Source organism: Scyliorhinus canicula, chromosome 2 (assembly GCF_902713615.1).
Source record: "Scyliorhinus canicula chromosome 2, sScyCan1.1, whole genome shotgun sequence".
NCBI classification, from domain to species: Eukaryota; Metazoa; Chordata; class Chondrichthyes; order Carcharhiniformes; family Scyliorhinidae; genus Scyliorhinus; species Scyliorhinus canicula.
The window spans coordinates 192,138,365-192,156,459 of NC_052147.1; the positions used below are offsets into that span (position 1 = coordinate 192,138,365).

At 46.2% G+C, this 18,095-nt stretch overlaps 1 protein-coding gene across 4 annotated transcripts in view; it reads right to left on the bottom strand.

Moving 5' to 3' along the window:
• Window positions 1-6,702, bottom strand: part of ppp1r1c (protein phosphatase 1, regulatory (inhibitor) subunit 1C) — a 158,833-nt gene extending 152,131 nt beyond the window's left edge. The window contains exons 1-2 of one of the 4 annotated variants that reach the window (XM_038789241.1): window positions 6,212-6,702; window positions 5,952-6,009 (exon numbers count right to left, since the gene is read on the bottom strand). In XM_038789241.1, the coding sequence (XP_038645169.1) occupies window positions 5,952-6,009; window positions 6,212-6,292 (139 nt within the window). In that variant the 5' untranslated portion in view covers window positions 6,293-6,702. The remainder of the gene's footprint in view (window positions 1-5,951; window positions 6,010-6,211) is intronic. The other 3 variants (XM_038789240.1, XM_038789243.1, XM_038789239.1) reach the window with 3 other exon arrangements.
• Between the last annotated feature and the right edge of the window lie 11,393 nt (window positions 6,703-18,095).

Below are 18,095 nucleotides of genomic sequence, written 5' to 3' on the forward strand. Positions count from 1 at the left end.
GAGCATGCATACCTATTGTTGTTTCAATAGTGATAAGCGATTTAAACATGGCACCATTATGGGGCACAGATAAAAGTGATCTGTATATGCCCTGAATATGAATAATACAAGGTTGGGTAGAAGAGTCAAACATTATTTTTTCATTCTAGTTCTTTTACGTTCAAATGTTCCTCGATTTAATTGCACATTCCATTCATGTAATAAAACTGTGCAAATAGATCACTGATTTACTGAGGTCTCTAATAATTCATCCAGTTTTACCTTTGCTTTTGGGATGAAGCACAAGCTAATTACAAAGCTTTTTGGAGATATTTGCTCAAGGTGAAAGACAATAAATTTGTTAAGGCACAAAAACCTTAAACCCAACTTCAATGTCAAACACTCCTCGTTCAGACAGACATAATCCAGGACTCATTGTAGTGAGAAAATCTAAAACCTCATTGTAACATTACCGTTCCTAAAAGACTTTGTGACTCTTTTAAAGAATTCAAACTTCCAAACCAGTATTAAAAACCCTTGGTGCAGGAAATATTTTGTGTCTGCAATAGACTAAATGAAGGGTGTCTGAATCGGAAGGGAGAAAAGGGCAAAAAAGGATCAAGACAGCCTGAATGAAATTAATTTAAGAGACTGTACACGTATCAAGAAGAAATATGTTGATATTATTTTCCAAAATTCGATAAAACGTGTTTGCCAGATGTTCTAACCCAGTATCTTAATTAGCTCCATCATACTGTTCTCCACCATAATTGCATTTGAAAATGTGTTCAATTTTTAACTATTTAAATGAATGCCAATTTTGTAAATCAATGTAAATCTGAGAGACAGAAAACTATGACTGATGTGCATTGTCGAGCATCTTTGCACAAGTGTTTTGGGGGAATGGATTGCTTTGATTACACATTCAGAAAGAGTGGATTTACGATTTTACTGTACAAAACAACCAGGCCAATTCCTCCTCCATTAAATATTCACATGGTTATTTTTGATAATAAGTTGTGTTATTTTGTTAGATTTTGCAAAGGGAGTTTTATTTTTCCGTCAACAAAATTTGGTTTGTTGGTATTTTCCCACTTTTTTCTATAGCCCATTAATAACTGCTATTTGTAGCTTGGCCATTTTGCATTAGAGTGATGGTTACTGTCAATAGGTCAAAAGGTGACAGGATCTACATTTGCAGAATGGGATTGGTCCTGTCACACCAACCCCCTCAACTCCTCACCTTCCCCCCCCCCCCCCCCCCCCCCCCCACCTTCTTCACAGAATCCACTTCTCAGAAAATAGTGTGAAAGAGATTTTGCCAAGCATGTCCATTGAGGGTTTATACTTTATTGGAAACTGTTACAATTTATCACATAGTATTTCTGATGTTGAGAATATATTAAAGCTGCATTTTCTGTTCTTCAGAGGAAATGACAGAATGAAAATTCCATCATTTGCCAAAATATGCTCTGTGAAAGATTTTTTGACAGCAGGGTTTAGGATCAGATGCGTTTTCAATTTTAATTTTCCATCTCCATTCTTGCTTCATCATTGAGGAGCACTATTCCAGAGGGAATGGCGGCAATCCCATGTTTAAACGAAATGGAATGCTTAAATGTGAGTCCTAAATAGTCGAGGCTAACAGGCTATTCAGCTACGGAGAGTATTCCAGCTGAGTGAGATCCTCTTCTTGGAGGCCTCTTCTTTATATTGTCAATTGATCTTTCACTCTTCAGATTCTTGTTAAAAGCTTCAACAAATTTCTTTCTTTGAAATTTCAGTCTAAATGGGGAAATTCTGCAGCAATAGTTCGATTATTGGATTATAAATGACAAGATTTTATCATCCTCACCCTACCTTACCAGGAATTGAAGTTTTCATGTTAGCTAATTTCATCCAAAATGAGTCTGAGGTGTGCAGGATTATTTCAGTTTTGATCATGTAAATGAGGGGAAGCTATTTTCACTGCAATTAGAGGGCATAAAATTAAAATGATAGATTTTTTTAAAACTGAGATGTTGGGAGATATTTTTTTCTTCTCTACCCAGCATTATTAGTATGTGGAATGAACCATCAACAAGGTTTGGAGGTAGAATTTGTAATAACTTTTAAAGGAGAATGTGGGTAAAAGAAAAGTTGATAAAATACAGGAAAATATAATTAAGTGAGTAGAACCTACTGAGAGGGCACACTGAGAAATTATTTTATAGATGGCAACCATTTGACTATTTCTTTAACGAGTTAATTATTGTGCACTGTTAATTTTACTGGTCTAGCCTTTGTCTTTTTATTGGGGACGAGGAGTTGCATTATGGTACTGTACTGTACTTTCTTTACCTGCTCCTTTTCTCTTTTGAAAATCAATAAGAATTTAGCAAAACAAACCTTCTCTGCAATGGAATTCTACAATATTTTCCCCTACTTAGCTCAGACGTACAACATCCAGATTTAGCACATCCCTGCTGACATCAGCAAGTTAACTATTAAACACGGTCGCTATAGCTCGTTAGCTCACCATGCAATTATCAAGTATCAGGGCATCTTGATCAGAGACATTTGGTTGAAAGAACATTCCATGTAGCTCTGCCATTCAGAAGCCCGGAAAGAGCAAACAAATACGGATGCTGGAATATTGAACTGGCACAACAGCCTTTGTCTGTTAATACCCCCACTCCACTGAAGGGAATATTTTTAAAATCAATATAGTTTAAAACAGGAAAAAACATTAAAGCAAAAAAATGACACATTCTTATTACGTCTTTTTAAGCTGACAGGTTGCTTTATTGATTCTTTGAATTTGTAATTTCTTCTATTTTTTTTTAAAGGCTGTGGCATCCAACATAAGATAAAATGCACCTAGTTAAATGAGTGGGAGGCTACAGCCATGCTGGGCATTCACATGCAACCTGGGAGGTGGTGCATGCACTCCTGCAATAGAAGCTGGGTCTCGGGGCCTGGAGTCGGAGGAAACAGGGTCTCAGGGAGTGAGGGGCTAAGATCTATACAGACCTGATGAGGGTAAGTGCCAGAGATGGATGTGCGAGGCAGGTGGCCTGCTTTAGGACAAAGCAGTGCATTTGAAGCCACAAATTGAGCTGAGTGTTCTTCACATTTCTGCTGTAGTTGACCTGGTGTCATAGTGCTGACTGGTATTACTGGGTACAGGGGCTATTGTAACGTGCACTATCGAGGAGAGAAAATCAAGGGCACGGACCTCAACTGAAGCCAGAGAGCCATAGAGGCTGAAGATGGATTAGATAACGTTTTTAGCTTTATGGTGAGAGCGAGCTCTCTTTTGTAATTTATTTTTTACAATTGTCTCTCTATCATATTTTTTTACTGTCTTGTTATTTGGAACATTTATCTATACCATTAAAGATATTTTTTTTCCAGTTAAGGAACAATTTAGCGGGGCCAATCCACCTACCCTGCACATCTTTGGGTTGTGGGGCTGAGACCCACGCAGACACGGGGAGAGTGTGCAAACTACACATGGACAGTGACCTGGGCCGTGATCGAACCTGGGACCTCGACGCCATGAGGCAGCAGTGCTAACCATTGCACCACCGTGCCGCCTAGACCATTAAAGATATTAGCCCAAATTTCCGTCTCTGATGATGTTGCTGCCAGTTGTGTTCCAGGCCCACCTGAGAATCGGCATTGACCTTTTTAAAACTTTTGGAATAAGCTGAAATGACATAATTAAATTGGGCTACCAGGGACGTTGTCACCTTTAATGCAAAGCTCACGATGGAAAGGAGGTTGGAAGTGCCTTTTTTCTGTAGGATTACCATATTTGTAATACCTTAAAGGGCCAGGTAACATCCAGGGGTCGTGTGGGGTGGGGGGGGGGGGGGGGGGCAAAGTATTTAGTTACCTTCACTGAAGAACGTTTAAAAATAAATATGCAGAAACCTTCATCAATTGCCTTTCCATCTATTTATTTTACTGCTATGTTTTCTTCTTAATCACGTGAAACATTGTCAAGCAGCATTGAATGCCTGTATACATGTTGTATGCAGGCATTCCAAATGGCCAGCTTTGCTAAGACACCAAACTCAGCAGATGAGGTGGTTCTGCCTTTACCATTTAACCAATGCCAGGCATAGGAAAATCACATTATTGCACCCATGCACTTGTATTATTGCTTGATTTTCATTTTAACAATGGTCCACCACAATATCAGCAGAGCCATACAAAGTTCACCCTCAGACCAGGCCCCACTTGCCAACACATTGCCAGCCTAAGTCTCACTCACTCCTCTCTCGCTTCCCCTCAATCCTATTCTCAACCTGACAAATTCAGACCCTAGCCATCACAATATGTAAAGAAAAAAATTCAAGTTCATTGAGCAAAGAAGGATACCGTATAAGATGTATAGAGACACAATGATATGCAGGTGGAAGGAGAGTGCAGAGAGAGGAGGACAGAATTGTGAAGAAAGAGAGAAATAATGGAATAAAGCAAATGAGAGCTATTGAGAAAAGGAGTGGAAGACAAATAGAAAGGGACAAAGGCACAAATAAAATAGAGAATGTTAAACATGGAAATAGTTACAGACATGGATTATTGGTTTGTGAGCAACTCCACTGAAGGTGAACTTAGTTGTTGAATTTCTTCCACAACTGTATTTATACTTTATTGAGATGAGGCCATTGCAAATTGCATGGCTGAGTCAGTACAATTGTTTCTAATATTCTCTGTAGGATGCTGATTGATATGTCAGTTTCAAATATATAGGATACAATTGGCTATAAATTGTACTTTGTATCCTCCAAGCAGTAACAGATTATACCTGCCACAAAAGACTGCCCAATAATTAGGCTGGAAACTGAAGACTTCTGCAGAAGGCCTGAACTTCACTCGCCATCTGATTCAAACACATCAATAAGTATTCCCATGATACTAAAAGGTCTTCAGTGAGTCTAAGACAGCAAACTCTAGCCTTGTTATATACATTGCTACGGAAACTAATATTGTATTTTCTGGAGCCTACCATGCTGCCCTATGACTCTTGCAGTACTTTAGCTGATGACTCATTTCCTGAGAGAGTTGCTTCACCACTGCATGCTTCCAGAATGTTTCAGTTTACTTCTGAATAGACCTTTATATCATTCAGTGCGTTCGATTTTTTAAAATGTGCTGCAGCATCTTTTTCTCAGCAAATTAGGGAACCCTGCATGAATGTAATCACAAGCGAGGACAGGCCGAGGAATCAAAATGCACAAACAAAATGCAATGATGTACTCCCGTGATAAAGTCAGACAGGCAAATAAAAAAAAATCCCAAGGGCAAAAGGTGCATGTATGCCGAGTCGGTACAATGTCCATTTTGTAGAGGCAGATTCCTTTATCTCGTACTCTGTTTATAATTCACAAGGACAAAACCTGGAGATGCCCGCTGGAACAAATGTGAGAAATCAATGCAGAAAAGCCAAGAGCATTCGGATTTCTGCCTGCTAATCAAATACATTCCCACCCGTTCACATTGGGTCTCCAGTCTGTGTGCACAGTGAACTAGATAGTTTAATATGAGAGTGGTGGGTGGGAAATCAAGTAATCTTTAGGTTGAAATCTTCATTAATACTGACTGCTTAACCAGCTTGTTACTCTTTTATTAGTGGTATCAGGTCACTGGTAACTGGCAGTAAAAGAGAACTGACGGTCTCCAGCATTACAATTAAGCATATCTGGTGAATTATTAAAGTAATATTCAGAGGTTTGGAAGCAATTTTAGCAAGTCACAGTTAATTAGCTTACGTATTTCATGGATTTTGCAATGACACATTTCAAACAAAATGTAATTCTCCAAAATTTTGAAATTGATAACACATTGCCCGATACTTTCTTTGTGCTGAATGTGATTTAGAAAGAATCAGCAGTGATTAATCCAGTCACAAAAAAATATTTTTAAATTTGTCATTGAATACATACACTGAATCCATATGATTTCTACCATTTATTAATTACCTGGGGATGACTCATTAAGAATAACCAGTGAAGCTGGAGTAGGTCTTCGTCTTCTGATCTATGAAAAATCAGTCAATAAAGAACAAATTATTTTTGTCACAAACACTCAAACTTTAAGATCCACCTCAGTTGTTTTAAAATTACTTTTTAATTTTTGAATCAAAAGTAATGCTGAGAATAGGACAAGAATTTAAAATAAGCATGAAACCAGTTTGAAATGTCTTCATTTTTCAAATATTTTGTGAAAGGTACTTCATTACCTGTTCAGCTGCCTCAGGGTCTAAATGACTTTGAAATAACGGCACTGCAAACTGGATCTTCTTTGGACTGTTTGGCTCCATACTGTAGCACAGGAGACTTCAACAATCCTGATAGCAGAAATGAGCTAGCTACTGTTGTTGCCCACCGTCACACTCCTTAAAGACACAGGGATTGTTGCAGCCTGTCTCAATGTCTCCCAGTTAGTGAATGAAGGTCCTCTAAGCTGCGTCTACTGTACTGAGCAACTCCCTTTTAGACATCCAGGAGCATGTTTGCCTTTCCTATTGCAATCCTACAGTTCCCTCAATACAAACCATCAAAAACAATGAGCTAATTGTACACTAGCCCAACTCCACAATAGCCAGGCATTTATCTACAGGCTAATTTAAAATGCGATGCTGGACTTGAATGGCTTTGTGTCCTGGGATTTGAATACACCAATCCATCTACTATATATTATTAGCAGTCTACTCAAATGTGCAATATAAGCTCCCTTTGGACTCTGCTGATGCACTGTTAATTATTGATAAGCACAACTCAGGAAGCTTTTTTCTTTGCTTATATTTGATGGAATGGATTACGCTGCACATCCACCGAACTGCTTAGTGGAGGAATCATAACTTAAAATTCTGCCATATATTTTGCACATGAGCTGAGATACAAGAGCCAAATAACTTTTGTCCCTCAAAATTTAGGCATGCACACAAATCTGTCCTGATTTGAGTTTGGCTCGCATTCAATGTCAGACTGCTCACTCATCCCAATTGTTTGACCCAGGTGCATGCACTCTATCAGACCTTCACTTTTGAGTACACAGCACTCCTACTCATATGCCACTCACCCCCAAATCCAGGAAAAACCTGCCTCACCTTACCCAAATGTGGTTGGTGACAAGTCTAAATGAGGATAAATACTTTTTTCCTTATAAACTGAAAAATTAGGGAAACTTTGGCATGCTCGTTTTAATTTCAAATCTTTTCAACAAAATAACCTTCAACCTTAGCTGGACCTGTTTTGAACTGGTGCAAATGGCTAGATTCCAAAACAGCAACAATGTACATTCATATAGCACCTTTAATGTGATGAAATATCCCAAGATGCCTCACTTGATTAATAAAACCATGAGTGACACCAAGCCACAAAGGCAATATTAAGTCAGATGGCCAAGGGTTTGGTTATAGAGTCAGGTTTTGAGAAGTGTCTTAAAGAAGGAAAGCAGGGTAGAGAGGCAGAGAAATATAGGGAGGGGATTCCAGAGCTAGCGGCTTAGACAACTGGAGGCACAACTGGGAGCAGTTCCACCAATGGTGGAGCAATTTTGATTGGGAATGAACAAGAAGCCAGAATTAGAGGAGCGCAAATATCTCGGAAGGTGATGCGGTTGCAGGAGATTAAAGGGCTCAGGAGGGGTGAAAATATGGATGAGACTTTTAAAATTAAGACGCTGCTTGACTGGACAGTCAGTAAGCACAGGGATAATAGGGGAATGGAGCTTGCTGCAAGTTAAGACACGGGCAGCAGAGTTTTGAATGACCTCATGTTTATGGAGAGTAGCATGTGGGAGACAAGCCAGGCGAACACTGGACTAGTCAAGTCTCGAGGTAACAAAGGCATGACTGATGGTATCAGCAGTAGACGAGGGCCAGAATTCTCCATTCCTCGCCGCTAAAATTGGTATTCCTGATTGGGCAAAATCGGGATTTACACCTGGTAGCAAACCGGTCCTGAGTTTCCATACCCGCCCTGCTGGCCATAGCAGGTTTCCGATGGTCCAGTTGGGCATCCTGCCCCTACCCGGTGTAGCCATGCAAATTTCTCATTGTAAATTTCTCATGTCATTGGCAGACAGGCCGTACCATTCACAGACAGGTGGGATGCTCCAGCACCCCCCAGTTAAGAGTCCCATTGCCGTGAATTGAGTGACACCAAGTCACAAAGGCAATATTAAGTCAGATGGCCAAGGGTTTGGTTATAGAGTCAGGTTTTGAGAAGTGTCTTAAAGAAGGAAAGCAGGGTAGAGAGGCAGAGAAATATAGGGAGGGGATTCCAGACCTAGCGGCTTAGACAACTGGAGGCACAACTGGAAGCAGTTCCACCAATGGTGGAGCGATTTTGATTGGGCATGAACAAGAAGCATATTGAGGAGCATGGACCTTGCAGTCAAAGGGGTGGCAAGGTGATAAATACCCTCTCAACAATTGCCACCAGGGTACCGAGGGGTGGGGTATCGTTCCTGGGATGTTGGGTCAGGTGGTGCTTCTGCTGAACTGGAGGGGCTCAGGTCAGAGATCTTCCTTTGGATGGGGCTCCTTTGGTTGTTTTCTCCAAGTGCAGCCTTTAAACCCATTAAACAGTTTGTCAGTATGTAACAGTCAATACTTTCCTATAATGAAAAGCAAATGTGTTTATTTATGCCCCTATACCATTTGCACAGTCACTCATTATTTCATAAATACATATCCCTAATAATAAGTTATGGTAGTCGGTATTAGGGGTATTACGGTACCCAGGTTGATGCTGTAAGACCATTGGTGTGGGAGGTACCTGAGACAGTAATATCATTGGTGAAGCCTGCCTGCTGGTTCCGCCCAGTAAGGTGGAGTATAAGAGCCTGTGTCTCCCTAGCAGCTACATTCTGTACCTGCACTGCTGGGGGAAACATCTAGTCCAATAAAGCCTTCAATTGTCATCCAATCTCGCTTCTGGAGTCATTAATCGAGCATCAATTTATTGGACTAGTTTTTAAAGCAGGGAGCTCCGAATCAAGCTGGGGTGTCTGCAACTCAGCCCCCACGCGGCAAACACAGCGGCGGCCTTCAAACATTGGCTGGCGTGCTTCAACGGGTACCTCAGGACAGCCACAACTACACCCACGGAGGACCAGAAGATGCAAGTTCTTAACTTGAAGGTGAGTCCAGAGATCTACACCCTCATCGAGGATGCGGATGATTTCGAGGCCACGATGGCCCTGTTGAAAGGACACTATATTCGCCCAGTAATCCAAGTCTCGCCCGACATCTGCTAGCGACGAGGCGACATACCCCAGGGAATCGCTGGAAGAATTCTACCGGGCGCTCCTGGTGTTAGGTAGGAACTGTGACTGCCCGCCAGTTTCAGCCAGCGACCACACAGAACTTTTGACTCGGGATGCATTCGTTGCAGGTACGCTGTCCTCCCAAATCCGCCAGTGGCTGCTAGAAAGAGACACTAGGCCTCAAGGAGACACAGGCCCTTGCTAGCTCCCTGGATGTGGCCTCCCGAAACGCCCGCGCGGACGTCCCTGACCGCACGGCCGCCCCTTGGGCAGCGTGGAACCCCCCCGTGGCCAACTCCGATGCATCACCCATCCCCCCACAAGATTGTGCTGCTATTTTTGCGGACAAGCCAAGCACACCCGGCAGCGCTGCCCGGCCCACTCCTCCACATGCGAAGGGTGCGGCAAAAAGGGCCATTTCGTGGTGGTATGCTAGGCCCGGGCGGTCGCCGCGATCTCCGAGGGCGAACCGGGACCACCACCCCAACCTTTTCCACGAGCCACGTGCGACCAGCGGGCGCTGCCATCTTCCTTTTCCCGAGCCACGTGCGGGCCCCAGGTGCCGCCGTCTTGTTCCCCAGGGACCATGTGCGACGGATGGGCGCCGCCATCTTGCACACCCCCGGCCATGTGCGACCAGTGGGTGCCGCCATCTTGGCTGGAGTCTCAGGACCCCGATTGGGATGACCACACATCGCCTGAAGAAAACCTCCAGATTTTGCCACGACTTGCCTGGACCAGTCTCGACCCCGAACGCTCTTGACCGCGACGATGACCGTGCTCACCAATTGGCATAAATCATCCTGCCTGATCGACTCCGGGAGCATAGAGAGCTTCATACACCCCAACATGGTAAGGCGCTGTTCTCTTCTCATCCACTCAGTTAATCAACGAATCTGCCTGGCCTCCGGGTCTCACTGTAGAGATCACAGGGTTCTGCGTAGCGAACCTCACAGTCTAGGGAAGGGAATTAAAAAATTTCCACCTCTATGTCCTCCCTCACCTCTGCGCTGCCACGCTCCTAGAGTTAGATTTCCAATGAAACCTCCAAAGTTTAACTTTTAAATTCGTTGGCCCTATACCCCCCACCCCCCCCCCCCCCCCCCCCACCCCCAGCCTCACTGTCTGCAGCCTCGCGACCTCAAGGTCGAGCCGCCTTCCCTTTTTTGCGAACCTCACCCCAGATTGCAAACCTGTCACCACTAGGAGCAGACGGTACATTGCCCAGGACCGGACCTTCATTAGGTCGGAAGTCCAGCGGTTACTGAAGGAAGGTGTTATTAAAGCTAGCAACAGTCCCTGGAGAGCTCAAGTAGTGGTTGTAAAGACCGGGAAGAAGCATAGGATGGTTTGATTAGAAGCATCGGTTACAGTCAGACCATCAATAGGTATACACAGCTCGATGCGTACCCCCTCCCCCGCATATCTGATCTGGTCAATCAGATCGCACAATACAAGGTCTTTTCCACGGTGGACCTAAAGTCCGCCGACCATCAGCTCCCCATCCGCCCTAGTGACCGCAAATGCACTGCATTCGAAGCAGATGGGCGGCTCTACCACTTCCTAAGGGTTCCCTTCGGTGTCACAAATGGCGTCTCGGTCTTCCAACGGGAGACGAACCGAATGGTTGACCGGTACGGTTTGCAGGCCACGTTTCCATACCTCGATAACGTCACCATCTGCAGCCATGACCAGTAGGACAACGACACCAACCTCCGTAAATTCCTTCATGCCGCAAAAATCCTTAACCTAACTTACAACAAGGACAAATGCGTGTTCAGCACCGACCGTCTAGCCATCCTCGGCTACGTAGTGCATGATGGAGTTATAGGCCCAGATCCCAAACGCATGCGCCCCCTCATGGAGTTTCCCCTCCCCCATTGCTCCAAGGCCCTGAAACGCTGCATAAGATTTTTTTCATATTATGCCCAGTGGGTCCCCAACTATGCGGACAAGGCCCGCCAGGCCTTCAGCCGCATCAAAGCGGACATCGCAAAGGCCACGATGCACACAATCAATGAATCCCTTCCCTTCCAAGTCAAGAACGACGCGTCCGACGTAGCCCTGGTGGCCACCCTCAACCAAGCGGGCAAACCTGTGGCCTTCTTCTCACGCACCCTCCACGCTTCAGAAATCAGCCATTCCTCAGTTGAAAAGGAGGCCCAGGCCATAGTAGACGCTGTGCGGCACTGGAGGCATTACCTGGCCGGCAGGAGATTCACTCTCCTCACTGACTAACGGTCGGTTGCTTTCATGCTTGATAATGCACAGCGGGGCAAGATAAAGCACGATAAGATCTTATGGTGGAGGATCAAGCTCTCCAGCTACAACTATGAGATCTTGTACCGTCCCAGGAAGTTAAATGAGCCTCCTGATGCCCTATCCCACGGCACATGTGCCAATGCACAAGTGGACCAACTCCGGGCCCTCCACGAGGACCTCTGCCACCCGGGGGTCACTCAATTCTTCCATTTCATCAAGACCCGCAACCTGCCCTACTCCATCGAGGAGGTCAGGACCGCCGCCAGGATTTGCCAAATCTGCACAGAGTGCAAGCCGCACTTCTACAGGCCAGAGAAAGTGCACCTGATAAAGGCTTCCCGTCCTTTTGAATGCCTCAGTATGGACTTCAAAGGGCCCCTCTACTCCACCGACTGCAACACGTACTTCCTGAACGTGATTGACGAGTACTCCCGGTTCCCATTCGCCATCGCCTGCCCCGACATGACCACAGCCACCGTCAGAAAAGCCCTCCACAGTATCTTTTGGTTTCCCCACCTACATACACAGCGATAGGGGGTCCTCCTTTATAAGCGTCAAACTGTGTCAATTCCTGCTCAGCAAGGGCATTGCCTTGAGCAGGACAACCAGTTACAACCTCCGGGGAAACGGACAGGTAGAGAGGGAGAACGGAACAGTCTGGAAGACCGTCCTACTGGCCCTATGGTCCAGGAATCTCCCAGTCTCCCGCTGGCAGGAGGTCCTTCCCGATGCTCTCTACTCCATCCGATCACTGCTGTGTACCACGACCAACCAAACACCTCACGAATGTCTCCTTGTCTTCCCTAGGAAGTCTACCTCCAGGACCTCGCTCCCAACCTGGCTGGCAGCTCCTGGACCCATCCTGCTCCGCAAACACGAGCGGGCGCACAAGTCGGACCCATTGGCCGAGAGGGTCCACCTCCTTCACGCTAACCCTCAATACGCCTATGTGGCGTACCCCGACGGCCGACAGGATACGGTCTCCCTTCAGGACTTGCCGTCTGCTGGATCCCCACCCACACCCCCACCACCAACCCCACCCTCCCTCCCATCAGCGCACCCCACAGCCGCTCCCTTCCCAGGCGGATCGGTCTTCCCACCGGTCCCATCCAGGGTTGATGAAGCTGCCGAAGAAGCTGAAGCCATGCTCCCAGAGCCATGGATGCTCGAGCCGGCGCCTGCATCACCGCCAAAATTGTGACGATCTCAGAGGACGACCAGGGCCCCCGATCGACTAATTGCTTCATTTTGAATGTAAATAAATACTGTAAATAGTTGCGACATGTAACGAGGCAAAACACTATACTAATGTATACCGGGTACCACCATAACCTCACCTCTACTACTGTATAACATGAGACCACCACCCCCGCCGGACTATTTTTTTTTAACAGGGGGTGAATGTGGTAGTCAGTATTAGGGGTATTACGGTACCCAGGTTGGTGCTGTAAGACCACTGGTGTGGGAGGTACCTGAGACAGCAATATCATTGGTGAAGCCTGCCTGCTGGTTCTGCCCAGTAAGGTGGAGTATAAGAGCCTGTGTCTCTCTAGCAGCTGCATTCTGTACCTGCGCTGCTGGGGGGAAACATCTAGTCCAATAAAGCCTTCAATTGTCATCCAATCTCGCTTCTGGAGTCATGTTCTCATCTACATCCTTAAATTCTTTACAAGGTCTGTCAGTATGCCAAGTTTAAAGGCCTGTGAGATGAAGGTGAAGTTATGCCTTTAAAGTGGTGAAAACCTTTGAAGTGGTTTTCACGCAGTCAATTTCATTGGGCGGGATTATCCATTTCTGAGACTAAGGGCTGATTTCTCCGATTTTGAGGCTATGTCCTGAGGAAGTGTCTAGTCTTATGATGAAAAGATCGTCAGCGCCCCCACATTAATGCTTCGCCCGGTGGGGGGCTAACAGCCATGCCACGTAACACGCCCGCCGTTCCCAACAGAAATACCGGAAAATTGCCGGGTCTGTGGCGGCGCATGCACATGACGATGACCTGCAGCGGTCGCGCCGTACAAAATTACGCTGGTCCCGCAAGGACCCGGCCTGCCAGAAAGTGTCCCCCTGTAACACGTCTCGCCACCCCCACCAGACCACCTCCACCAGTCCGCCAGCCCCCTCCGAAGCCCCCTCCCAGCCATTGGAACAGTTCCCCTCCCCCATGACTGTGGCGGCGCTGGACACAGTCCGCAGCCGCCGCGCGAGGTTGACGCAAACTCAGAGTACAAGTGACCCACGCCATCGGGAAGATATCCCATCAGGGCGGAGCATCAGGGGAGGGCCTTCAGATGACGTCCTGAGGCTGTCCCAACGGCGTGTGGTGTACTCACCGATGACACTGTTTTGGAGGGGGCAGATCATCTGAAAACAGGCTTCTCCCCGATTTCGGCACCAAAAGGGATTCTTCACACGATCGCTGAATGCAATCTCACCATCGGCAAGTGGAGAATCCCACCCTAAGTGCTGACGCCAACGGAGAATCCGTAGGCTTTTACTGCAGAAAACTCGGTGCTGCACCTGGACTGATTCCATTCTCATGAACAATGGTGCGGGATTGGCCAGTCCGTGATTGACACTTGGGAGGCTGATAAGCAGCAGCCGCGCACTCCCCACACACACGCTTATCGAAGCCAAAAAGATGGCACTGATTGTGCTGGAGCGTGCCCGTACAGCAGATGGCTCTGTTAGGGCCAGAGGGCACCCAGAGGGGTGGCCGATTGGGGACACCTATACGACCCGATTTTTGGTCGGCTAACAGAGAATCTAACCCAATGGCTTTTGAAGAAGGCAGTATATATGGGTAGGAGGCTGAATTCTTTGAATGGATTGTTTACATTGAAATTCGCACTGCATTCCCTGTTAAAAATTGAGTGCTTCATGAAAAGTGATGGGGCAGTCCCCACACCTGTCTTTCCTCATGAATAAAAGGCAGACTTATAAAAAATGCAGTTCAAGAAACAGCTGTTGCCATGATTTTTTAATTTAAAAAAAAATTCCAATTAAGGGCCAATTTAGCATGACAAATCTACCCACCCTGCTTATCTTTGGGTTGTGGGTTGAGACCCACACAGACACAGGGAGAATGTGCAAATTCCACATGGACAGTGACCTCGAGCCGTGATCGAACCTGGGTCCTCAGTGCCTTGGGGCAGCAGTGTTAACCATTGCGCCCGCTCTGTTACCCTGAATTAATGGACACCTGCAGAGCTGGAAAAATAAACAATTTGATTCATCCTGTTGAAGTTCTAGCGAGCTGTCGATCACGATTCTTTTAGCAGGCAATGGAGTGTGAATTTTAATGTAAACAATCCAGTTCTAAGCATTCAGCCTCCTAGTGTCCACAGTGCCTTCAAAATTTCAAAGGCAATGAAATTGACTGAGTGTAAACCACTTCAAAGGTTTCCATCACTTTAAAGGAATAACTTTCACCTTCATCTCACAGGCCTTTAAACTTAGCATACTGACACTTTATTTTGGGAAAACATTAACTGTTACATACTGACCAACTGTTAAATGGGTTTAAACGCTACAGATGGGGTGACCCCCGACCTCAACCCCTTCAACCAGCACAAACCCTCGGACCTCTACCTCCCTCTTGACAACCTGGCAGCTATTATTAGGAGGATACTTATCACCTTACCACCCCACGGACTGCCAAGGAGCGGGACCTGAAGGGGGGAATGGAAGGCCAAAAGGGTGAACTGATAGGTTTGAGGTAGGGGAATGAGGGAGGGTTGAAAGATGAGGTGGATGAAAGAGGACGGCTTCGTGGGGTGAGGGAGCTGAATGGAGGGCCTGGGAGACTGAAGGATGGTCCTCATGTGGGGGCTTGCAAACAATTAGGGTGGGGTGGTGCCATTGCTGTGATCTGAGGAGGAGGGGACGAGCAGTGGCACATAATGGAAATTGGAGTGCCCTTTAAAAATGACTTTCTAATCTCAGGCGGGGCCTGAGAGACCAGGGGCTGGATTATCCTATTCTTTTATTTAAAATTTTAGTGTACCCAATTCATTCTTTCCAATTAAGGGACAATTTAGTGTGGCTAATCCACTACCCTGCACATCTTTGGGGTGTGGGGGGCAAAACCCACGCAGACATGGGGAGAATGTGCAAACTCCACACGGACAGTGACCCAGAGCCGGGATCGAACCTGGGACCTCAGCAACGTGAGGCCACAGTGCTAACTCACTGCGCCACCATACTGCCCCAATTCTCCGATTCTAGGGCTATGCCCCCACGCTGGTGTGGGAACGGTGGTGTTTTACGCCAGAATAACTGGTGCAAAGCGTCCAGCAATTCCCCATTTTGCTGTGGGCTAGCAGGACGGCAGCGTAGAGCACCTTGCTCTAGCTGCCGATACGCCCAGGAGAATTGCTGGGTCCATGGCTACGCATGCACACGACGGCAGCCTGCAGCGGCCACGCTGAGCTACATAGTGAACGCAGCCCGCCGAACCGGCCCGCGAAATAGTGCCCACTCTTTGGCCGGCTCGCGCGCCCCGGACTATCCACCCTCAGTGTCCCCAGCCCCGAATAATGTTCCCCCCTGCCTGCGGATCGGCCCTCTCCCGATTGTGGCAGTGTTGGACTGTATCCACAGCCACCACGCTGAGCTCCCAACGGATGAGACCATGAGAGACCCATGCTGTCAGAAACTCAGCGGGTCTGGGACAGAGCATCAGCGGGTGGGCCTCAGACAATATCCTGAGGCCGTCAATACGTGGAGTACGCGGCTTTGGAGGGGGCGAACCCCATTTCGGCATCGGCGACTGGAGAATCCCAGCCCAGCTTCTGCCCCTCTCATTTGCAATGTGGACCCCTGTGGGCCATTGAATTGCATGGAAAAGTTGATTTTGACAAAAGAAAATAATAATTTCCGCTCCCAGTTCCAATGGGAATCACTCTGACTTTCCTGCGGACGGAGCACTCCGACTTCGGATCAGAGAATCCCACCCAAGCTGTGTTGGGGCAAAGGTGAGCAAATTAGCTCAGAAGTTCACCTTAGGGTTAAATGTGACAGCAATGTTGTGAACTCACAGGCTGTTTGAACAAAGCAAATTCATAGCTACAGGTATCAGCTGCAAGATTACCCAACGTTTGAATGCCAGCAGCCACATTTGGATAAGGTGTGCCAGTTTTCTCCTGGATTTGTAAGTGTATGGCAGATGAATAGGAGTGTAGCTTACTTAAAAATGAGGTCTGATGGAGTGCAGGCACCTGCATCAAACAACAGGAATGAGTGAGCAGTCTGACATTGAATCCAAGCCAAATTCAAACTATAAAAATTGTGGATCCTTTCTTCCAATGTAATGGGAAAGTAGAAAGTTGGCTTAGATTCAACTTTAAAAAAAATACCTGTAGTTGTGCTCATACCTAGCATAATACGCACAGCTTTCTGTTGGTTGGATGCGGATCAACATGACCTTCAAAGCAATATTTCACTCAACCGTCAATACAGCTGAAGCAAACTTTTGGGGAGGAGAGCATGTGAAAAGTCATGAAGTAAATGTTACCAACCGTGACTGAGCAGAATTAAATAAATTGAGGCTTACCCTTGTGTGTGAGACTTTAATATTGCCAGGTGGATCTGTTGGAAGTGGTTCAAACAACTGACCAGAAATTGGTCAATTCAGCCAATTTGAATCTGCATAAAGAAATAGTAATTTTGTACAAGTCAATTAAAATTTTCATTTGTCTCATTTCCTTCTAATTTCTCATCTGTTCTCCTGAAAGTTTCAAGTTATCCAGTGAGTTTTGGCAGTACTACGGTACCCTCATTGGCAGATATTCACATCTGTGATCGCCTGCAGCATGTTCCATAACTTTGCCATTGTGAGGAACAAGCCCTTACCATCAAACTGGGAAGCAAGATGTGCAGCAGGATCAGGAGATGGAGCATAAAGAGGAAGAACTACAGGATAAGCCTCAACTGTTCGTCGCTCTAGAGTTCCCAGAGAGAAGTTCGTCGAGGGGCTCTTCGTATGAATCGCCCCTCTCAATTCCAATCTTTCAATCTTTATTACTGTCATTACAAACACTATTAATTTGTCATCATTTAGTCCTGTCATTCCCTCACATCACTGAAAATCTAAGAATCAACATCAAATCCAGAACAAAAGCAAATTCAGCAAACAAATCAATTCTATCAACATCTAACAATTCATAGAAAGAATTACGAATCACCCTTCTGCATGCCCTTAGAGCCTCTCCTGTGTGCTCAGTTATCTATCTCAGTGCTGCTGAAATGTGTGTGTTTTCCCAGTGACTATATCTTGGAAGGTGGAAGGCTGCCAAGCCCTCATTGAGAACATTTCAGATGGCTATGGTGGTTGGCCTTATGCAGCTCTGGGACTTGAAGGATCGGGTGCAGGCTGCAGCATCTTGGCATGGACTGGACTAATATAACCCAGCTGGCTGTGCAGCAAACAAGGGCCCTGGCAGAGTTGGTGCCAGGGGAGCAGGCATGTTGCCATCCTGATAGATAACAGCAGATGCCTCTCTCGTGGAGCCAAGGACACTCTACTGGGGCTATGCTTCAACACTCCTGAGGTGCTATGCAAGAATAAAGGGCAGGAATGGCATGAG